Below are 24,566 nucleotides of genomic sequence, written 5' to 3'. Positions count from 1 at the left end.
AGCTGTCTTTTTTTTTCATTGTCCTTAAATCTCAAAATCAGCATACATTTGAATTGGAGTATAGCTACCTAAAATGATATTTGACATTTAAATCCCTTTCTCATTAACAGGGTGTCACAGAATAGCAACTAAGTCCTTAATCAAGAAGAGAACTACCAGGATTCTATGCTCAGAGTTGTACATTCTGTGACCCTTCATTTATCACTATAGACTCATTAAAATAAATATAGTTCACCAGCATTCATACTTGCTTTCTTACTTATTCAAATCTGAAATTAGCTCTTACATTATTTTATTCATTATCACCATAGCACGAATTGAAATATTTTGGACAATGTTGGATGAAACTGAAATGTTTACTGTAATGGACTAAAGTGTAAAATGGACCGATTGTTAGTACATAAGACTTCTCAGCTTTTATTTTCATGACTGGCAATGAAACAAACTCTTCTTTTCAAAGCTAAGCCTGTTAGCTGTTATGAAACATGACTCTTTGCAAGTTCAAACTGGACAGTCAAGGAGTAACACATCACAGAAACAGGCTCTTTGGCCCAACTGGCCCATGCTAACCACTGCATCCCCTCTGCAAGTCCTGGCTGCCAACGCTTGGCCCATAACCATCCAAGGCCTTCCCTCCATGTACCTATCCAAATATCTCTTAAACATTGCAATTGTACCCACCTTGACCACCTCCTCTGGCAGCTCATTCTGGGTAACCACTACCCTCTGTGGAAAGACCCTACCTCTTAGGTCTCTTTTAAATCTCTTCCTTCCTCTCTTCTATCTCTGCCCTCTAGTTCTGACTCTGCAGCTGTGAGGAGAAGTCTTTTAATGTCCACCTTATCCATGCCCCTCGTGGTTTTATAAACTTCGAAGAAATGAGTGACTGACGGCAGTGGTGTGCCAGGAAAGGGGCATAAACTCCTGCCTCCTCATGGCTTCACACTGTTGTGCTGAGGAGCTGCTGTGAATCAAGCAAAAAATTACCCTTCAGCTCAGTGGCCACTTCATTTGGTACACCAGCTTGTTTGTGCAAATATCTGATGAGCTAATCATGTGGCAGAAACTCGGTACATAAAGGCAATACAGATGTGGTCAAGATGTTTACTCAGTTCAAGCATCAGAATGGGGAATAAATATTATCTTAAGGGAATGATTGTTGGTGTGTGTTGGCGCGTGGCCTAGTGGGCAAGGCATCAGACTAGTAACCTGAAGGTCACTGGTTCGAGCCTCAGCTGAGGCAGTGTGTTTGTGTCCTTGAGCAAGGCACTTACCAACACATTGCGACGTCACCAGTGCCAAGCTGCTTGGGTCCTAGTGCCCTTCCCTTGGACAACATCGGTGGCGTGGAGAGGGGAAGGCCTGCAGCTTGGGCAACTGCTGGTCTCCCATACAACCCTGCCCAGGCCTGCACCCTGGAAAAACCTTCCAATGCGCAAATCCATGGTCTCATGAGACTAACGGATGCCTATATATATTGTTGGTGTCATCTGGGGTGATTTGAATATCTCAGAAACTGCTGACCTCCCAGGATTTTCACACACCACTGTCTCTAGAATTTACAGAGAATGCTGACAAAAACAAACAAAAAAAAAATCCAGTGAGCTGTATTTCTGTGCATGAAAATACCTTGTTAGTGGGAGAGGTCAGGGAGAAAGGGCAGACTGGCTGAAGCTGATAGGAAGGTGGCAGTAAGTCAAATAATCATGCATAAGGCAAGAGCCATATGCAAAGAGCATCTCTGACTACACAGCATGTCAAACCTTCAAGTGAACGGGCTAGAGCAGCAGAAGATCAGAAACATGCACTCGATGGCCACTTTATTAGGTACAGAAGGTGCCATAGAGTGTCGTGCTGGGATGAGTGATGTGGTTGCTCAGTGTTGAGATGTGGAACTCAGACATTTACTTGGTCAGCACACTGAGTGTGACCATCGTTGCTGGGGTTCAGCAGACCCTGATCTATGTGTTGACAGTCTGTCTGGATCCTATGGGCTCTATCTCTCATCATCTCATTGGATTACAATGGAAGCTCCCAATGAACACAAACCCCATGAGGTCACGTGGCACTTGGTTAGATGTGGGTGAGGGAGCCTCCTCCAGAACACTATCTACCACCCTCTCTCAGTGGATGCTGCTCCATATTGAGAAAAGCGATGCCAAGTAGTGAGGACATGGAACGTGCCTGGGTTTCTGACTCTTCAATACCCAACTCCAAGAATGGGTGTTAGCAACATCAACGCTGACTGCTTACTGAAGGGCAGAGCTGGTAGGTCTGGTATGTTGCAGACAACAAAGAGGGATGAACCTATCTGAACTTGTTCCTCACTAGTCTCTCAGATGGAGTTTGGAAATTTCACACATTTCTGCAGGTGTACTGGAGAGATTTATAACTAGTTGCATCACTAGCTGGTATGGCTGGATCATTTGTGATCAATTCTACTTTCCTGTTTAATTCTCAGCTCCCTAGAACTCCAAAAATAATTAAAATCTGTGTTCAGAGAAAACAATCAATCTGTGGTGCTAAAATGACAAAAATAACTATTCCTGTACCATAACTTGGATTAGTAAAAGTCTGTAATTTAAAATATTATTGAAATTCATGATTGCACTTACAAGTAGCACTTCAAATAAATTTGTTCTTCACAATCTAAATTACCTTGTAATGTGCAGCTTTTCTTAATTAGCTCTTTTGTGAACTAAAATTGATAATCGGGCTATTGTGAATGGCGAGGCCTCTGATTTCAAGTGCATTATATATCAAAGGTGCGTATTCTGCTACCCATCATGCATAGCACTGTGCACTAACTTTTAATTCATCTGCTGAGTTTCTCCAGCATGCTGCTCAAGATTTCCAGCATCTTCTGAATCTGAAGGGTCCTGCTGAAGGATCTCAGCCCAAAATGTCAGCTGTACTCTTTTCCATAGATGCTGCCAGGCCTGTTGAGTTCCTCCAGCACTTTTTGTGTGCTGCTCAAGATTTCCAGCATCTTCAAACTTGCTTGTGTCGTTAATTCATCTTCTCTCATTTGTGACTATTAAAATTGTTTGTACACTTATTTTGATGCTTGGTTTCTTAAAACAAATAAAATATTTGAAAATATCTGCTTCATAAACTGAAGCAGATTACCAGACCAACAAATGGCAGTTTTATTTATGTTCCAAATTTAACATTGAAAAAGTTCCTTTGTTGGCAAGATGAGTTTGTGTCTTTTTGTGTAATCTATAGACAAAGTATCATTTAACAGAATCTCCAAGACCCTATCTTTGCATGGATTAACTTAATTTATAGGTACTTCACTTAAGCAGACAAATTCCATTCTGTTTTATCTGATTTTTATTCCACTAAGTCTACCACTGTTGTGCTCAAGTGGTTTCTAACTATTGCTTCCTTCTCTCTTCATGTTGGATAATAATAGTCATCCAGCAGAAGGAAAATTTATTTTGATGCAGTACTAAGAGACTGTGTTGTGATTTATGGGACTAAATGTTAAAGTCGGGAGATTTCCATGGTAACCAAAATCTACTTGTACAGGAACTGTGGGTGATTTATCTCATTCTGAGACAATCATATTATAATATACTGTAGATCACACTCCTTAAGCAAGTGTCAAATCAGACACAAAGTGATATATGAAATACAATAACAACATTTGTAAATTTAAAAAAAAATCAGCTAGTAGAAATATTAAATAAAACAAAGAAACTGTTTGTGCTATAAACAGGAGGTCACACAGCATTTGCAGAAAGACAAGTGGTGTTAATGTTTCCAGTCAAAGCCTCTTCTGACCTGATTGTTTCTTCTTCCATAGATGCTGCTTTCTGTGCACTTAAAGTTGATGGCTAAGAATGGCTTCCTGAGGGAGTGGTGAAGGTGAAGGTATTCGCAGACATGGCCAATTACAGTATATGCTAACAGAATGGTCCCTCCTCACTTGCTTTCCACACCACTCACTTCAAATCAATTGCATGGAGTTTGCACTCTGAGGCAGCGTTTGAAGAAGAAGGTGCACCTTGTGTAATCAGTGCAGAACAAAATGGCCGTGACTTCACGCTCAGTTGAGATTCTGATCAAGTACTTCAACTTTTGCCTCATGTCAAAGCAGGAGACTATTGACGTGTACAACATGCAGGAGCAACTCAGCAGGTCAGGCAGCATCTGTTGAAGCAGCATCATTGCTTCACATTCCCATTCGGATATGTCCATACATGGCCTCCTCTACTGCCATGATGAGGCCAAACTCAGGTTGGAGGAACACATCTTATATCATCTGGGTAGTCTCTAGCCCCTTGGTATGAACATCAAATTTTCCAATTTCTGGTAATTCCCTCCCCCTCCCTTCCCCCATCCCACTTTCACTCTGTCTCCTCTTCTAGCTGCCTGTCACCTCCCTCATGACTCTGCCTTCTTCTACTACCCATAGTGCTTTCCCCTTACATTCCTTCTTCACCTCTCCTGCCTATCCTCTCCCTGCTTCCCCTGCCCCACCCCTTGATCTTTCCTCTGATTGGTTTTTCACCTGGCACCTCCCCCCTCCCCCAGCCTTCTTTATAGGGCCCCTGTCTCCTCCTCCTTCATTCCTGATGAAGGGTCTCAGCCCAAAACATTGACTGCTCATTTCAATGAATGCTGCCCGACCTGCTGAGTTCCTCCAGTGTGTTGTGCGTGTTGGTTTGAGCACAGCATCTGCAGCGTACTTTGTGTTTACTAGGAGATTATTGAATCCACTGAGCCTCTGCCAGTACACAGAGATATTCTATTCTTCCTTCATTTCCATCATTGCCATCATCCACTGATTTACAGTTGCTAGCTAACCTACCGATCTGTTCACCTTTAGGAAGTGGGGAGAAAATGAACCATTTAGAAGCATTTTACACCTTCACAAGGAGAACTTGCTAACTCCCCAGTGGACAGCACTGGAGGTCAGAAATGAGCCCAAGTCCCCCAGTCTACGAGGCCACAGATCTATCAGTTGTGCCACTGTGCCATGCAAAGTATTGGCCCACCTCATAAAAACCGGCCTGCCTCCTGCTGTGGAATGAGTCACTAAGTTACTCCAGCATGAGATCCCTTAAGGCAACGATAAATAGATTGCAGGGATATTTCATCAGAATACATCAGAACCAAGCACACAGCATTGCTCAGTAACAGACAGCCTGCTAAGTGGAGGGCTATGAACCCAGTGATGGGAGAACAATTTCAGTTTCCAACACAGCTTGCAAATTTGTGGATTTGCCCCTGGACTAGCTGCCTCAGTTTATCAATGGCAGATTTCTTTTTTCTCTCATTTAAGTGATTTGCTGCCCATTTTGTCTACATTGAGCTGACTTTTCCCAGGCCTCCTTCCTTCCATGCTGTTTTTTACAGCTGTGAAATGAGCAGTAGTCAGCAGCGAGCTGCTTTCTGTGTGACAGTCCTGCTGAGAAGTTACTTCAGCAAACTGAGCAGAGGATGAAATTTTTCTTCCCTTGCCATAGCCACAAAAATGCTAAAACCGAGACATATGAAGAGTGGTACACGGGCCAGTTTCTTCAGAACAGTCCACAGGATATAAACACAGAATGTAGAACATTGCATAAACTCGCTGGAGCGCAGGATTACACAAACCTAATTCTTTCTTATTTCTGTTCAGCGATGTGTGCTTTGCCTACTGTTCAACTCTCTCTGCACTCATGACGGTGTGTGCTCAAGCACCATCTATAAATTTGCAGATAGCACCACTGTTGGTGAAATTTCAGATGGTAATGAGAAGTTGTATAGCAGTGAGATAGATTGGCTGATTGAACGGTGTTACAAATCAGCAAGAGGGAGGAATTGATTGGGGGTTTCATACAGGAAAGTCTTGAACACACACCAATCCTACTTGAGGGATTCAGTGATGGAAAGAGTTCCTGGGGGTCAGCATCTCGGAGGATGATTCTGGGCCCAAAACTTTGAGGCAATCATGAAGTAGGCATGTCAGTAACTCTGCTTCATTAGAGGTTTGAGGAGATTTGGTATGTCACCAAATACTTGCAAATTTCTAAACGGTAGAGTATTTTCAGTGATTTCAAAACAACCCGGTATGGAATCTCCAATGCACAGGATTGCAGGAGGCTGCAGAGTTGTAGGCTCAGCCAGGTCCATCATGGGCCCTACCCTTCCCTGCACACCACCTCTAGGACATCTTCAAAAGCTGGTACCTTCAGAAGGTTGCATCCATCACAAAAGACCCTCAACTTCCAGGACATGTCCTCCTCTTGTTACTACCATTGGGTAGGAGGTACAGAAGCCTGAAGAACCACACTCAGTGGTTCAGGAACAGTTTCCTCCTTTCAGCCATCACACTTCAGAGCGATCCAAGAACTCATGAACACCATCTATTATTCACTCCCTGTACTATTAATTTATTTTGTAATTTATAGTAATTTTATAGTTTTGCACCGTGCTGCTGTCACAAAACAAAACATTTCACGTCGGATGATGTTGGATTGCTCTGGGCCCTGAGCCCATTTGGAGAGGGTGAGAACGCCTCCTTTGCCAGCAAAATCTAGGCCTGGAGCAATTTTCAAGTGATGGGGTCCAGGTCCTAGTGTGAGGTTCGGACAATTTAATCACCAGCCCAGATAGTCTGGGAGCTTTTCTCTCCATGATGCTAAGGCTGTGTGACTGGATGCTGTGCTTCATGTCTGTGAATTTTGAAGTGGTTTGCTCCGATAATATAATGAACTGAATACTGAGGCTTTGGGCCGACTCTGGACTGCTCTAGGGATTTGGATCTAAGGACTCAATTTGGTTTGGAATGCTTTTGATTGTGCTCACTTCTATTGCTTATATGACTTTATGGTGTTTTCTCTTTTTTGCTGTGTGCACTGGGGGGGGGGTTGGTCTTTTTCTTTAAATTTTGTTCTTTCAGCTTCCTGTAAGCAAGCAAATCTCAAGGATATATAAATTTACATATTCTTTGATAATAAATGCACTTTGAAACTTTGAATATTGATTTAAGACAGTGATAATAAATCTGATTTTGCTTTTGTTTCCTTATTTTTCTTCCTATCTGTCCAGATTGCTACATTGCACACTTGTCTCTAATACTTCTAGGCAGCTTCAAAAACTCTCAGGCATTCTGTTAAGAACCCGTTCTCTGTCTTGCTTACGTTGAAACAAAGATGAATGGACTTCCACCTTTAAACACAAACCATACAGAAGGCTCAGAACAGGCAGATCAAATTTTGCAATGAAAACAGCAAACAAAAGGAGGTATTTGCTCATTATTTCAGGCAGGAGTCAGTTATGGTTTAAAAATGGATCTGCCTTAAGGAGGGACAGATGTTAGGACAACAGATTGCAGAGAGAGGCAGAACGTGGGGATATCACGCAAACAGTGACCATGCAGCACTGAGGTTTAAGATTCCATCCTCAATCACACTTCTGCACACCGCTGTTGTAACACATGGTTATTTGAGTTACTGTCACAATCCCGTCAGTTTGAACCAGTCTGGATGTTCTCCTCTGACCACTTACATAAACAAGGCCTTTTTTCCCACAGAACTGCTGCTCACAAGATTGTTTTTTGCTTATTGTGCCGATTTCTGTGAGCTCCAGACACTGTTGTGCATGAAAATCCTAGGATATCAGCAGTTTAAAAGATACTCAAACCACCCTGACTGGCTAAACAATCATTCCATGGTCAAAGTCACTTAAGTCATATTTCCCAATATTCAGCTTATGAATGCTTTCAACAAGGTTTTGGAGGTAAACCATACTTCATTTTTGAGACTTCATGTTTCTGTGTAAAGTTCCTGTACCTTTTCACAATGGTATTGAATACTGCCTGGGATAATGGACAAATACACTCTTGATGCCTCAGCTCCTCCTCCTTTCATGACACATTGTGTCCATACCTAGCTTTTATAATGTTGTTCTTCAATTTCCCATAACCCCTGTCAGAATGCTTACACTGGATATTCCACATTTCACCATAAATTGTTAGAGCTACAGTATTCTCAGACCCCCTGAGTCCAAAACAAGAGCAAATTGTAGTGCATTAGAACTACAATTAGTGCCTTTTTACTCCTGCTGTTCACTCCCATTGCATTTTAAAGGGAAGATTTAGCTGATGGATGATATGGGGATGAGAACTGACAGATTGTCAGATCATACTGGAGTCAGTCCAATATTTGATTGCACTTCCCCTCCACTCCAACTCCCCTAATAGGTCAGCCTCTAGTGGCACATACCAAGGCCCTGGCTCCAAATTACTCTGACAACTTCCTGACAGCTTTTTCCCCCATTTTAAATGACTTTTCTAAAAAAATAACTTCAGATAAAAATAAATTCAGTTAGAAGTACATTGAAGTTAATTAAAGCTTAAGTTAATTAATTAGAAACACCGTGAGTTGATTACAAAGCAATTATATAATGAAATAAAGAGAAATAATTCAAAACTTGCACTTGCTTATCTTTTGGTGAAGGGAGGTGACCCTTTCCAAATAAGTAGGACTTCATTAGAAACATCAGCATGACTGGAACAAAACTGAGAAGTGAGATAATGGGCCAATGAGCTCAGGACAATCCTAGACACACTAACAGAGTGGGATATGAGTTTCAACAGTTCTTGCAGATTTTCCTTCCAGACTTTTGGGAGCGATGTTGCACATGGTTATTTTCCGAACCAGCATCCAACATTAAGCAGAGTCTTGCCAAATAATGCTCAGCAAAACAGTGTAAATGTTAGGGGGATGCATTTTATTCAGGATGATACGAGTTCCACTCCCCACGAGAAATGTCCTAAACTGGCACTTTCCATGAGTAAATTGCAACCTGAGAAACAAAAAAATTGGAAAGCATTTTTCAGAAGCAGTAATTAATCACAGTCTCTTCATTTGGATTATTATATATAACTCTTGACATCTCCAACGTAGGTCAATGTTCTTGCTGGGAGGTTTGAACAGGGAGGTTTGAAAACTGCACGTGACAGAAACTATTTAGAGATGTTGACATCCAATCTACAATAAAGGCCAATTTTAATTAGCTCTCTGAAAGTAAAAGCTCTAACTGCATTGCTCAGAGAGGAGTTTGAAAACACTCCCTAATGCTACTGACCCCACCATTTATTATCCCTGGTCCTCTGTGTGTGATGGCAGGAGTTATCAGACTGTCAATTTCTGGAAACAGCCTTTGCTGTTATTCAATGCCAGTCTTTTGAAAGCTGTTGTAACATTGGAGGAAGATGTTATAAATTTTCCTCATGTTTAATTATAACACTCCTGAGAAGTCAATGCTTAGCTTGTTTTCTCATGGATCAGACTTAATTAAACTACAAAACCGAATTAATTTTCAGAGGCTGGAGAGATCTTGGGGGATATTATTATATTTAAATTAAGGGCCTGAAGGAGGAATCATTTCCCTGTGATCTGAAAGGGCATGGGAAGATAGAACTAATTAATCCCACAGCTCAAAGAAGGGAAAGGAAGAGGCAGCCATTTGAGGAAGGAAATCATTAAATAAGTTCTGCAATTTAAACATGAAAGGGAGAGTGGGGAATCTATGCTACTTGCTCTACCTCATTTGACATTAAGTCAAAACTGTTTCTAGAAAAGGAGTACGTTAGCTTTTTCAGCTATTTAGAACTGGCCTTAAAAAAGCCCAGTTGATTATCTTAATTATCCAGCCTGTCACAAGCATAGGAGATTTAAACAGATATTGAAATCTATGCGATAACTGAAAAATATTGGAAATAATCAGCAGGTCAGGTAGCATTTGTGGAGAAGGAGGCAGAGACTGATGACTATTCACCAGAACTAGGGAAGATTAGAAAACACATAGAGTAGGATGCCCTGGGCTAATTGCCTGTCACCTTAATTCTCTATTCCATTGCCAGTCGGACTTCTGTGTCTTTAGCCTGTCACTTTTCCAACAAAGCCAAAAGAAAACTGAAAGATGATCATCTTAACTTTTATCTGGCCATGAACTCAGCACTGACTCAGTAATTTCAGATTATCAGTGTTTCTTGTTGACAGTAGGACTGGACAGTTCTGAAGAAAAGTCATTGAACGATGCCATTGGATATGCTTTTCTCATTGATATGTTGTGTATTTCACCTCTAGTTTTCACTTCTGATATGCCAATATAAGAGTGCTTCGTGAAATACTCTTAAAGGGCATCAGATTATTTATTTATTTATTTATTGGGGTACAGTGCGGAATATGCCCTTTCTGACTCTTCGAGCCGTGCTTCCCAGCAACCTCCAATTTAACCCTAGTCCAATCAAGGGTTAAATTTACAATGACCAATTAACTGGTACATCCTTGGACTATGGAAGGAAACCCTCACACTCAACAGGCTGGACATACGGATTCTTTACAGATGATGTTGGAATTGAACTATGAACTCTGACTCCCTGATATGAAATAACATCACGCTAATTACTATGTTACCATGGCACCCAACGAGTGGGACATGGTCTGACTTTGCTATCGAAGAATCGGTCTGTTTGAGGTTTTTTCTTATAAACAGCTTTGACATTGGTACTGCAATAGGTGTTTAGAATGTTTCTCTGTAAAGCACAGAATGCAATATTGCCTTTAGTCAGATCCTCGGATAGATGAAGTTTGAGCTGATTGTGATCTCATATTCTGTTTGCTTTAAGTTAAGTAGTACAAGCAACCCATAGATGGAACGTGCATTACCAAGTTCCATATTTTCTTATATCAATGCAAGAGATTATTCGGTCCATTGAGAATTTGCCAATGCCCAGGATAATCCTGTTCTCCCTTCATATCCATCAGTGAGGATCCACTCAGGGATCAGGCTACTTTAGATCTAATGATATGAAATGATACAGGATTACTTAAGGACCTAATTCTACACGACCTCTGATTGGATCCTCATTGTACAAGAGATCATCCTAAATAACTTTGTTCTCAATGCTATCTTCAGAAATTTGGCTTGTCTTATTTGTATATTATTGGTTTCTCACAGACCTCCAATTATTCTTAATCTATGCTATATCATTTTAGCTAGGTAGATATTTTATTGATCCCAAAGAAAATTACAATATTACAACAGCATTACAATTGCACAGATACACTAATATACAAATATTAGAAGAGAAGTAAGAAAGAATAAATAAAAAAACAATCATTGGCATTTTTGCAGTACCAATGTTAAAGATCTTTAGTGACTGGTTATTTAAGAAAAACCCTTGAACACTCTAACAGGAGGGGTCATCAATTCCCCGGCTATAGGTTGACTAATTATAGAGCCTAGCAGCCGAGGGTACGAATGACCTCATATCGTGCTCTTTGGAACAGTACAGTTGTCTTAGTCTATTACTAAAAGTGCTCCCCCGTCTAGCCACAGTTGTGTAGAATGCACATTTTCCTTCTACCTTATTATTCTTCACACTTTTCAATCAGTTTGCAGCCTTGCTGAGCACCGACCTGCTCTGTGGTGGTTATTCCAGCACTTATTCCTCCTGATCAATGAGCTAATAGAAAGACAATCTATTTAGGGGAACAATCTGCTGGAGTTTGAAGTCCAGTGTCATGGTAATAAACTTGGTATGAAGATAGAGTCCAAAACTTTAATAAGGGCAATTTGTAGAGGATCAGGAAAGACTTGGTTAAAATGCTATGGTGAAATAGGTTAAGGTGTAAGATGGTAGATTGGTATGTTGAAAGAGACATTTCATATAATCTTGGCCAAGGTATATTTGAGAATTGTTGAGAAAGAATTGCTCCATGATGACCATGGATAACCAACACAGTGGCAGATTGTATCAGATTGAAAGGAAAGGTGTGGAAACTAGTAGCCAGAGGATCGGGAAAATGCTCAAAGACCAATAAGCTAAAAAGATGGGTAAGATAGAGTACAGGAGTAAGACTGGTAAATCAGAAGGGTGGTGTGCCACTTAAGGTAATGCTATTACGCCGCCAGTGACCTGGGTTCACCCCGCTGGTGTCTGTGAGGAGTTTACACATTGCTTCCTTTCTGGTTCTCTGGTTCCCCATATTCCAAAGATGCACGGGTTCAAGGGCCAGAAGGGCCTGTTGCTATGCTGTATCTTTAAATAAATAATCAATAAAACAGACAGGAAGAGATTTTACAAGGGCATAAAAAAAAGCAGACAAAGGAAACTTCAGCCAAAGGAAACTTCGAGATAGAGAAATTAATATTAGGAACCAGAGAAAGGACAGTGTTCTATATAATTGTTTGGAATCAATCTTTATAACAGACAGCATAATATACCAAAGGCTGCAGATAACCAAGAGGTTGCAAGCAGGAAGTAGTTTAAAGCAAACAATCACTAGAATTAAAGTAATGACTCATGGGGCAAAGGCCAACAAGTTCCCTGGACTTAAAAGCCCAGATCTTAGCATCTTAAAGGAACTGGCTGAAGAATTAGTGAGGTCATTGGTTGCAATCAACCAAAATTCCTGGTGAGGTGCCGGAGCTGGAAAACCACAAATGTAATGTGATCCCTGAGGTCGGGAGTAAACCCTAAGGACAAATCTGGAGCTGGAGTCCCTAAGGCAGTCTGACGTTGTGTTCAACCTCATTCTGCAGCTCCTGCGACGATACTGGTGCCGGGCTGTGTCGGCCCTTGCCCTTCCCTTGGACAGCATCGGTGGCATGGAGAGAGAGACTTGCTGCTTGGGCAACTGCCAGTCTTCCATACAACCTTGACCAGACCTGCATCCTGGAGAAAACTTTCCAGGCGCAAATCCATGTTCTCGCGAGACTAACGGATGCCATACAATGTGAGAAAAACCCAAAACAGAAAGCTGGAAACTGGAGGCCTGTTAGTCTTCCATGTATAATGCAGGAACCCATTACTAAGGTGTAATAGCAGGCCAGTTAGAAAACAATCAGGGAGTCAAACAGAATGAACATGGCTCCGAGAAAGGGAAGCTGTGTTTAACACGTTTTCTGGAATTGGTTGTGTTTGGATTTTCAGAAGGCATTCCATGAGTTACTGCTTGAAAGGTAACAGAACAAAAGCGGGCATAGAGGCACGTGTTGGATATGGAACAGTAAACCAAGGGTCAAACTGGCAGTCAATAATTAGTGGTTAGTGCAGCATATCAATTACTTAAGATCTGTATTTTTAGCCAAGATGAAGTTCAAGTTCAACTTCAAATGAATTTATTGTCTTGTGCACAAGTGTGGTGAGGTAGAGGTAGAGTGAAAAACTTGCTTGCAGTAGCATTCCGGGTATGTGGGTACAGACAATACACAGAATATCAACATCTTCATATTATTATTGTTCTCTATATTTATTTATAATCTATTTCATTGTTCTGCTGCCACAAAGTTAATAAATTTCACAATATGTGCTGGTGATATTGAACCTGACTCTAATTTTGATGTGCAGTGTCGTATGACATGAGGAATCATGGTCTTATCCATGACTAGCAAATACTTCTACAGAGGTAGTTTGCCATTACCTTCTTCTGGGCAGTGTCTTTACAAGACGGGTGACCCCAGCTATTATCAATACTCTTCAGAGATTGTCTGCCTGGTGTCGGTGGTCACATAACCAGGACTTGTGATCTGCACCACCTGCTCGTAAGACCAACCACCACCTGCTCCCATAGCTTCATGTGACCCTGATCAGGGCTCAACAGGTGCCACATCTTGCCCAAGGGTGGCCTGCAGGCTAGCAGAGGGAAGGAGTACCTTACACCTCCTTTGGTAGAGATCTATCTTAGGCATCCCACCCTGCAAAAACTCATTTCAGGGAGGGAGCACCACCACCACCACCCCTGCAAAGCCATAATACCCCCTGGCTATCCTCCAAGGATGTATGTATACAGGACATTTGATTATGAAAGAACACAACAATTTATTTGATCACATTTTGAAACGATTTATTAAACTCACCTCAACATGTCTCTCACAGTTATTTAACCCACCATGGGCAATAGAAAAGTCGCTGTTGCCAACAGTGCAGTGAGAAACACCGTCATTATTTTTGACCCCTATTAGGCAGGGGTACACTTTAATGTAGTCTGGGGTGGAGTACGTTTCATATTTTCTTTTTTTGGAACACTCTGCCATGGAGCTGCAGGACACGAAACTGAACTGGTGGACAATGAAACAGGGAGAGAGGTCGACCGTAAAGCCCGCCCACAGAGAAAACTGATAGGTCTACTTAGCACAAAGAGAGACCAATCAGGATTCTCTCTCTCTCTCTCTCAAAAAAAAATCGATTTCCGGGATATTTTATATAATTTGCAGTCAGGGAGCTGCTATCAATATGCAGGAGACACCTGGAACTTCCGGGAGAGATGGAATGTCTGCTATCTCCACCCTGCCACCCAAACACAGAATCAAATGTATACATCAATTATGCATAATTATATAAGACAGTGAAGACAGAGAGAAGAAAAAGACTGGGCAAAAAAAAACACTCAGCGACAAGTCCATGATCATGCCAGAGGTGGGCCACAGTGTTCCCTCGCTTCAGTAGGGCGAGGGTCAACAGTGTTACCTTGGTTGGAGTGAGGGCTAGGCCTCATGCCATGGGTTTATGTTGTAGCAGGGCATCTGGGCTGACCTGTCCCATCAGTGCTGCCCGCTAGTGATGCATCAATGGAATTACAGGCTGGACTGCTGGGAACCATCAGTGTGTGGCAGTTGTCGCTCAAGGTCTTGGACTAAATCTGTGCTTTCTTACGTTACTATGTTCTTTTCTTTCCTTTCTCGCTACTTTGAATGCACGTGTATGTTTTTTGCACCTTGGCCCCAGAGGATCACTGTGTCGTTGGGCTGTATCCAAGTATGGTTTGAATGACAATTTGATTGATTGATTGATTGATTGGTCCATGGTGTTCCCTTGCTAGGGTAGGGCTAGGGTCATGCAAGTTAGTTCAAGAACCTGATGGTTATAGGGAAGTAGCTGTTCCTAAAGCTGGTGGTGCTTCTCTTCCGACTTCTGTACCTCTTGCCTGATAGTAGCAATGAGGAGAGGGTGTGACTTGTATGGTGGGGACTCTTGATAATTGATGTCACCGTCTCGAGGCAGTGACTCCTCTGGCTATTTCAGTGCTGGGAAGGCCTGTGGCTGTAATGGACCAGACTGGGTCCACTACTGTGTGTTGGAATCGGCATTCATACCAGGCAATAAAGCAACCAGTCAGGATACTGTCTACAGTGCACTTGTAGAAGTTTGTTGTTTCATAGCATGCCCAGACTCCTTCAGCTTCTATCTAAATTGAGGCGCTGGCATGCGACTAATTTTGCTGGTGGTAGGAAAATGGGTGGTCAGCAAGTTGTGATGTGAATGTACTAAGAGATATAAATATGTTTAGTGATTAGGAAACACATTGCCAAGAAGAGTGTAATTTAGGAAAATCTGATACTATTCGGTTCAGTGGGAAAAATAAAAAAAAAACACTGTTTTTATTTAAAAGGAATAAGACTTACAAAAACATTTTGGTGCAAAGGGATCTGAGGGTTCCGATGGCAGCAATGCAAAATGCTCTCAGGCAGGAAGGCTAATTGAATGATTGCCTTTCTTGTAAAGAGTGTGCAGCATAAAGTGGAAACTGCTGATGCAAGCTTGTAAGGTGTTGACAAGACCATACTTGGAGTTTTGCCGACAGTTATGTTCTCCTTGTTTAAGGGATGATATTCTTGCATTGGAAGTGATTATTAGGAAGAAAGGGTTAGCATTTGGGGTATTATGCGGTGCTTTCAGTCTCAACAATTTCTTGCCTCTCACCAATGCTGCTGAAGCTGCTGAGTTCTTCCAGCAGACTGTGTGGTTCCCCGTTCTTGTTCCTCATATTTTAGTTTTCTGCCTATATGCTAATTTCTACTTTGCCATCCTGCAGCCCACGTAATCTCAACCTCACAATCCCTCCTGACTCACCTCAAAGTGCGTTTAATATCGAAGTAGGTATGTTATATACAACCTTGAGATTTGTCTCCTTACAGAGAGCCACAAAACAATGAACCCATTGAAAAGAAGACCGTCAAACCCCAAATGTGCAAAAATGGTGCAAACAATGAAGAGTAAGCCCATGACATTCAGAACTGAAGTTCATGAAGAATTCACAGTCACGAAGCCAGTCACAGCCGATCTAAGAGTTTGTTACAGAGAGCAGTAAACCTTGCCGTGCAGCCGTCAGAACACCAGCCCGTCCATAGCCTCCAGCCCCAACACCCTGACCTTTCCAGTCTGGTACTGTGCTTAACTGGCCAACCTCGGCTCGCTCCTCGCTCATGGACCCAGGTCCCACTGCCTCAATATGCTCTTGTCTCTGAGCCACACCGCCTCAATCTGGCCCCAATCCGACCTTTCCGATCTGGCCTGATGCTTAAATTGGTGAAATATTGGCTCTTGGGCACGGGCCCCACCACCGCGACTCAGCCTGTACGCACCTCACTGTAACCGTGCTGCATCTTTGAGACTTCCGTTCACACCACCATAATGCCAGGTCGTTCAGGTAGTTCAAAAAGCTCAACTCTGAAAGGGAACTAACAGGATATTGATTGCAGACATTGTTTTTCAGAAGAAGTATGAGTAAACAAAAACTAGTTAGTAGTTTTGTTTGCTGCCAGAACAATTTTAAACTGGAATAAACTAGCTCCTTCCTTTATCTCAGCATTGACATTATCCCTTAAACCAGCTGTTGTGACACAAAGGGAAATTAAACCATATTGCTCAATCTGAGAGTTGCAATAACAGTTCAGAGGGATGTTCTGTTTACTATCTCTCATCTACACCTCAGATGTCATCAGCCAGGGTAGGGGGGAGAGGGAGGGAGGGGGTGGGGGAGAGGGATGGAGGACGTGGGGGAGAGAGGGGAGGGGTGGAGGGAGAAGAGGGGGGAGGAGAGGTTGAGGGCAAAGTTGTCCAGGTACCCATTCAACTGATAGTGAGGTCACTATCAGTGGCAGATGCAGACAGCTTGCAGTTAATTAATACTCATGGGGTCATGCGCTGTCCAATTTTCTAGTAAGAGTGATTCTCATGCAATATTTTCCAAGAACTAAATTCCAGGAAAATCAGCAATGGGAGCCCAAAAAAGAACACACTGCTCCAAATAGGTTGGCGATCATTTCATTAACAAATAATTTGCCTGCGTTATGGTGTTCCATGGCTTTCCAGGTACCGCCAGAATTCTTGTGCTTCATCTCTTGCACTACCCCGCCTTTACTTGTAGTTCAAACATTCAAAACTCAAGATTTCTAGCACACATGGGTAAAGGAGAACAAAATAACTGTTACTTCGTATCCGATGCAGCACACAAAACACACACAGGATAAGATAAAGAACACAATAATAAAAATCAATGAATATAATAATGTAAGATAGCTTATATATACATAGATTGATTACACATTCATAAAGTAATGGTAGGCACAGGAGTGTCTGAAGGAAAATGATAAATCAGCTGGAGGGTGTGGAGGGGTGGGTGAATGGGTGGAGGTGATGATCAGCCTCACTGCCAAGGGAAAGTAACTTTTTTTTAAGTCTGGTGGTCCTGGCATGGAAACTTCCCTGATAGGAGTGGGAAAAACAGTCCATGAGCAAAGTGAGTAGGATCAAGATATCTTACTTGGTTAAATTAATAAAACACCTGAATAAACTGGATGTTCTGGGTTGCTATAGTTTGCTGCACGTTATACAATGCTGTCAATGGTAAGAAAAAATGATGAATATTCAAGAGGGCAAATTGGAAAGTGACCAGCTTTAGCGGCTTGCTGAAGCCTTGGTGATCAGTTTAATGATGTTCACTGTATGGGTGCCTGTAAGCTAGAAACTGAGGAAATCTAGGTTCTGTCTGTGTGATAAGCATCCCCCTGGCAAGCTGTCACAGACGACAGAGCCCAGAACAGCACAGTACAGTACAGGCCCTTCAGTCCTGGAAGTTGTGCTAATCTTTTAACTTACTCCAAGATCAATCTAATGCTTCCATCCTGCACAGCCCTCCAATTTTCTTTAATTTTTCCCACACGGCTTTGCACATTCCCTTCATAGATCTGGTAAATTCAAAGGAATGTTGATGATACTGTTCCCTTGGGCATAACATAACTTTTGTGTTAGTTTAAAAGAATGCTGTAGTGGTGCTACTGTTGTAAAGAAGGAATGTTCTCTCCATGTGAAACATTTTACTCCCACAAGTGCTAACTAGAAATTTTTTTACCACCTATCAAAATATTGCAATCTTCATGAGGAACATTTTCAATTAAATAAGATCAGGGCAATATCACGACAAAGTCCATCATTAATCATTATCTTCCTTCCACAATTACATCGATTCACTCAGCTGTTGATTTCAGATTTTCAAGTTTATTCATTTATTGAAGGTCAGCGTGGAGTAGGCCCTAAGGACCCTTCAAACCAAGCTGTCAAGCAACCCCTAGTTTAACCCTAGCCTAATCACAGGACAATTTATAATTAACCTACCAACTGGTATTTCTTTAGACTGTGGGGTAAACAGGAGGACCTAAAAGAAACCCGTGTGATCACGGGTAGAACGTACAAACCCCGTAAAGACAACTTTGGGAATTGAGCCTGGGTTGGGAAAGGTGTTGAGCTAACCACTCTGTTCTCCAGTTTTTACCCAATCACTCCATAGGAAGACATTCTGCTTCTCTTTCCTGCAGACATTCCCATCACGTTATTTAAATTAATTGGACGTGGTGATATGAAAGGCCTATATGCAATCTTTTCTTCTGACTTTGGTTACCCATGGTGTATATAATAGCTACCCAAATGATCTTTGACATCTGCCCTCCCAATATCCCTCAATTTGAAATGAGTTCACATGCTCAGCTGAGGATTTCCAGTTGGGATTTTCAATGGCGAATCGAACGAATGCTATTCACTAGAGATTATGGTTGTATTTGACTGCTAGCCTCTGGTGTGATCCAGGCAAAGGTGAGTTAATTAATCCATCAGGCTGATTCTGTTATTTTAGGCCTGCTCTGTATCTGTAGCCCTATACACACTGAATACTCTGAGGGTTGCCACCCACCTTCAGAAATCCTGACACAAGGTCACGTGAGCTCCGTTGAAATCCAGGATCCCTCATCATAACCTGACAGTGAATAGTCTACCAGTGGTGACTGAAAATAAGGAGGCTACACAGAGAAAAACAAAAAATTCCAGATACCAACAGTATGAAATAAAAGCTGGAAATGCTTAGTAAGTCAGTCAGCATCTGTGAAGAGAGAATGAATTGATATGTCAGGTTGACAATCTTTTAGCAGAAATGATCATCACAGAACTTTGGCCCTTTGGCCCATAATGTTTTGCTGGCCCCTTAACCTATTCCAAGGTTAATCTAACCCTTCCCTCCTACATAGCTTGCCATTTTTCTGTCATTGCTAAGATTTTTATTAGAGTTCATCAACCTGAGACACCTACTTATTCAAGGCCTTACTGCCACCTACAAAACATAAATCAAAAGTATGACAAAATAATCCATAATTAACTGGATGATTAACACTCACCTCTCAGAAAGTCAAGTATTTAGCCCCTTAAATCTGAAAGGATGAGCTGTCACTGGAGAGAGTCCAGAGGAAGTTCATAAAGATTATTCTGGGAATGAAAGGGTTAGCAGATGAGGAGTGTTTGGCAGCTTTGGGCCTGTACTCACTGGAATTTAGAAGAATGCCAGGGGGTCTCTTTGAAACCTACTGAATGTTGAAAGGACTTGAAAAAGTGGTTGTGGAAAGTACGTTTCTGAAGATGGGGGTATATAGAACTAGAGGGCACAGCCTCAAAATTGATGAGCGACCTTTTTGAACAGAAGTAAGGAGGAATTCTTTTAGCCAAAGAGTGGAGAATCTGTGGATTGCTGTGCCACAGACTGTGATGGAGGCCAAGTCTACGGGTATATTCAAAGCAGAAGTTGACAGATTCCTGATTGGTTGAGGCAACAAGGAATATGATGAGATGGCAGGTGTATGGGGTTGAATAAGATCCAGGATCAGCCATGATGGAATGGCAGAGCAGACTTGATGGGCTGAATGTCTTATGGTGTAAAGTCAGTATCATGCAGGAAAAAACAGGCTATTTGATTAAAACCTCATCAACCATCCTAAACATTCATTCCCTTGACCACTAGTGCACAATGGCTGCTATGTGCTCCATATGCAAAATGCACTGTAATTACTCAGCCAGGTTTCTCTAACAGCTCACACCAAATCCACAACACCTATCACTAGGGAGAGTCGGGAGAAGGCAATGACGTTAGTTCTTTCCTTCAGACCTTACTTCTTGATTTTGTAAATATTTCACACAATATTCTTCCTGCAAGACCACAATGGAATTTGCTTTTACCTAATCTACAGGCAGTGATGAGGAATGAGCAATGATTCTGAAAATTCTGTATCAGCTTTTCCAGGTTTGTCTAACCTCTCCTATAGACGTGTGGTGGAAAGTGTGCTGACTGGCTGCATTGCAGTCTGGTATAGGAGCACCAATACCTCGGAGTGGAAAAGCCTGCAAAAGGTAGTGGATTTGTCTCAGTGTATCACGAGCCGACCATTAAGCACATCTACATGAAATGTTGCTGTAGAAAAGCAGCATCCATCATCAAAGATCCTCCCCACCTCAGCCATGTTCTTTTCTCGCTACTGCCATCAGGTAGAAGGTACAAGAGCCTCAGGCCTCCCATCGTCAGCTTCAAGAACAGTTATTACCCCTCAACCATGAGGCTCTTGAACAAAAGAGGGTAACTACACTCATTCTATTTCTGGTATTTCACAACCAATGGTCTCACTTTAAGGACTCTTATTTCATTATTTCATGTTATTGTTACTCATTGATAATTATTTATATTTGCATTTGCACAGTTTGTTGTTTATCGATCCTATTTACAGTTATTGTTCTATAGATTTGCTAAGTTATGCCCATAGGAAAAAGAACCTGAAGGTTGTATGTGACGACATGTATGTACTCTGAGGAAAAGGAACCAGATGTTTTATACTTTCTTCTGACTTTTATAATCCAGTCACTCCACAAGGCAGAGCATGCAGACTCTAAAGTGGAGGTTACATTTCCTTAAATGAAGGCAATTAACCATGGGAGGACATTTGAATGTATCTAGAATTGATCCAAAGGGAGAGATGTTCAGGAGGAAAGATAATTTTGGAATGTTGCATTTGATGTTCAGTCACTTTGACTCAGCTCTGCTTTGCTCTCTTGCCAAACAAATCACTTGCAGATCGGATTGAGCTTCTGGCATTAAGGTATGTTGCCCAAATTCTTACATTTTCAAGTGTGTATAAATTTAGAGGAGATAATGTGTCCACATTAGTGTTACAATATGCCAAATGAAGCAATGAAATGAGTAACATAGCCTCCATATTACCCCAATGCTTTCAAGGAGACATTTTTTTTTAAATTAGTGGTCTGGAGGGAGGGGTTGGGAAGTGGATTACAAAGGGTGGGCATTTCAGTGGGGACCAGGAGAGATCGAGGAGAGATTGTATGTCATCCTGATTGTTAGGGGTGACGATAGCTCACAACCAGGAGGGCACATGCTGTCTGACCTCTGTAATGAATGCAGTGCCTGGTTCAGTCTGAGACCATTGGGTGGGAGTGGAGCACAATAGCTAGAGCTTGAAAAAGCAATTCAGCTACAAGGTGGAGATAGGTGCAAATGAGCTTCCTGAATCCAACAGTTCTTACTTATTCAACTATAAGCCCACACACACTTATTTTCCAGTCTGATAACTGTGGGGTTGTACACTGTGAATGAAATAACTGGGCTGGGTTGACACGATTCTTTCTACCAGGCTTCCCCACCATCACTCAGTAACACTGACCTCTCACACACTGAGAAGCTGTGCAGCAAAGCCACCAGTATCTATATCACAGCTTAATACTGGTGCTAAAGACATTAAACCTGGTTTCCTTCCTGTGTTTGCTGTTTGTCTAATATTGCCATTGTGTGATAAGCACCTCATATTCTGCCTTAGTAGTCTACAGCTCAACAACATTGAATTGTCCAATTTCAGGTAATCTGCTCCACCTCTGTCCCTTTTCTCCTATTCCTTGATCTACCTAATTTCCCCTACACACACCCCATCTCCAGCTCTTGTTCTTCTCTATTCCTTCATCCACGTCTGCCCAACACCGACACACTATGGCCACTGGATCCTGACCACCCCACATCCCTTGTAGGTTTCTAAGCTCCACCTTCCTTTTCTATCAAATTTCATCATCTGCAGCCTTTTGCTGAGTGTTGACAGCAGTATCTGTTTTTGATTGATATTCATAATGCATGCTACAACACAATTTTCTATTTTCATATTATGAACAATGGTAGAACTTGCAGGACAATTTTACTCCCATGTGGCTTAATGGATTATGCCTGGCATCATGGGCATGAGCAAAGGTCAGGCTGCGGATGGCTTGCATCCACCAGCGAGACGTGTTACTGATCCACGTTGAGAGTCTGCAGGGTCAAGAAGGCTTTGCCATCTGGCATTTATTGCAGATGCCGTAAGAAGTAGAAAGCTGCTAATTGTCAGAATGAACATTCAAATACATCCATGTGAGAAAGGAGGTAATAAAACCAGGCATGAGGAAATATTCTTTAATGAATAATTGTTTCTAAAAGAAAGTACAAAAGAAAGCACCAATTTCAGCATATTTTCTGTAAATTTTTAGCCATTTTTAAGATGGTTTTCTAAAGTGGCATCATGGCAGGATTCAATCTGCAAAATGCAGGAAAGAAAGAACAAGTTTTCATTGATACAGAACTTTTATAGAAAAAGTTTGAAAAAATATTAATTCAATTCAATTTATAAAAGTACAGACAATCTGAATCTGTGTTTGTGAATTGCAAAGCTTTTTATGCCTTAATACAAAATGCATGTCAGAAATAACCCTTAGATACACTAGAGCAAGCAATGACATTAGCTTTGAAACTTACATTTGCAGGATATCGGTTTCAATACATTAGCTAGTTTCCTATCTGCTCTTATTAAGCCCGGCTTCAAAAGTGGAAACAAATATATGAGAAAAACAAACTTTCGATATGTTCTTGTTCAGATTCCTGCCATGCTTATGAATATCCTACCACTGTTAAAACTGGAAGATATGACTTTTTCAGATAGGACACATTTTAATTGACAGAAGAAAATGACTGCTATTAACTGGAGGTGTTACAAAAACATCACTATTTAGTAAATTACACATTTTACATTTTCGAATATCCCTGATTTAATTTTCCAATAGTTCCAATGAAAAGCCTCTAGAACCTAACCAATTTTATTTCTAAAACATACCATAATATAATTGCAAAACACAGGGAAATTGATAATTTCATATATTTGTTTTTGTTATTCAACATTCATGTGAATCTGATGGGAATTTTGTGACATGTGCAAAACTTGACATTCTTCTCATCTGAGGTTGTTATAGGCTAAGCCTCAAACTTATGATCTTCTTCTTTGGTTGGATGTCCTTCGTTTTCAAAGCAAAAATTTCATTTCTTCTTTAACCCTGTAACTTCTTTTTTGGGATCCTCTTCATTGCACTCCTTGCCCCTCTTAACGCTGCTGGAAATTACAAATATAAGACCCCTCAAAGGTACATATATGTAGTCCAGTATGTTTACAAACCAACTCTGCACTAGAATTGCTTTAATATTTTTTAAATTAGAGCTATTATTAAAATTAATATTGTTATTTCAGTTTAAAAAAGGTAAACATATTCAGATTCAGATTCATTTATCATACTTACATCAAAATATAATAAAACGTGTTGTTTCTGTAAACAACCAATACACCTGCAAGTGTTGCTACACATTCCAGCAGCCACAGTGCATAGCCACCATGCATGGCAGACAACATAGAACATGCTAAGCAACATAACAACAACAGCAAAGCAAGTCTCATTCCTTCCACCCTCGCACATACACGATCCTCTAACCCCAGTCTTCGGTCTCTAGCCTCCGGTGGACTTGTGAATTCAGAGACACAGGGCCTTTGGCTTCCCCGGAAGACTAGTAGAGATTCACAGATTTAGGGCTCCATTTTTTTTGCTTCTGTTTCAATTTTTGTTAACAACTGAACTAGCTTATCTTTGTTAACTGGGTTTCAGAGTTTTGTACTTAGTGATGTATTAGTCAATAAAATGTTTTTGAATAATAATTGCAATAACATTTTACGAAGAATTGATACAGCACCAAGCTGTTTCATTTTCTTTAGTGGTTAAATTGGATGTTTAATTGGGCTGATGAATTGACAAGCACCCAAGTATAATGTCGGAAGAAATACTGCATGGATTACAGCCAGAAGTTTTACCGAGAACTGGAACTATTTATCTGTATTTATATGAATAAATATCACAGCTAATTCTTTTCTCCCCAAAGGAGATGGGGGATGAAAATTAATATTTTTAATGAAGAAGTCAATGAATGGCTGTGGTATTTAGGGAATGGTGAAAAGTGTATGAAAAATACCCAATACTTTATAGATCAGGCTTGACTAGTTGTACACCACCTCTCCAAAGATTCTAATGGTCATACATTTGTGTCCGTAGAATTAAATAAAAATAATTTACAGGTAGAAACACTTGTAAATGTAATTCTGACTTTTTTGTGCCTGAA

The 24,566-nt window shown here is 41.2% G+C and overlaps 2 protein-coding genes across 6 annotated transcripts in view; one reads left to right on the top strand and one right to left on the bottom strand.

Moving 5' to 3' along the window:
* LOC132391180 (uncharacterized) overlaps positions 1-24,566 on the top strand; it is a 1,045,680-nt gene that overhangs the window by 436,935 nt on the left and 584,179 nt on the right. The gene's annotated exons all lie outside the window — the stretch shown is intronic.
* Positions 22,532-24,566, bottom strand: part of LOC132391179 (periostin-like) — a 67,833-nt gene continuing 65,798 nt past the window's right edge. For 3 of the 5 annotated variants that reach the window (XM_059964047.1, XM_059964048.1, XM_059964045.1), the window contains one exon: positions 22,532-23,514. In XM_059964047.1, coding sequence (XP_059820030.1) covers positions 23,453-23,514 — 62 coding nt within the window. In that variant the 3' untranslated portion in view covers positions 22,532-23,452. The remainder of the gene's footprint in view (positions 23,515-24,566) is intronic. The other 2 variants (XM_059964046.1, XM_059964049.1) reach the window with 1 other exon arrangement.

The sequence above is a fragment of the Hypanus sabinus genome, chromosome 3 (genome assembly GCF_030144855.1).
Source record: "Hypanus sabinus isolate sHypSab1 chromosome 3, sHypSab1.hap1, whole genome shotgun sequence".
Classification (NCBI taxonomy): Eukaryota; Metazoa; Chordata; class Chondrichthyes; order Myliobatiformes; family Dasyatidae; genus Hypanus; species Hypanus sabinus.
Note: the sequence above shows the minus strand (reverse complement) of the source record. Positions and strands in the feature narration are given on the sequence as shown.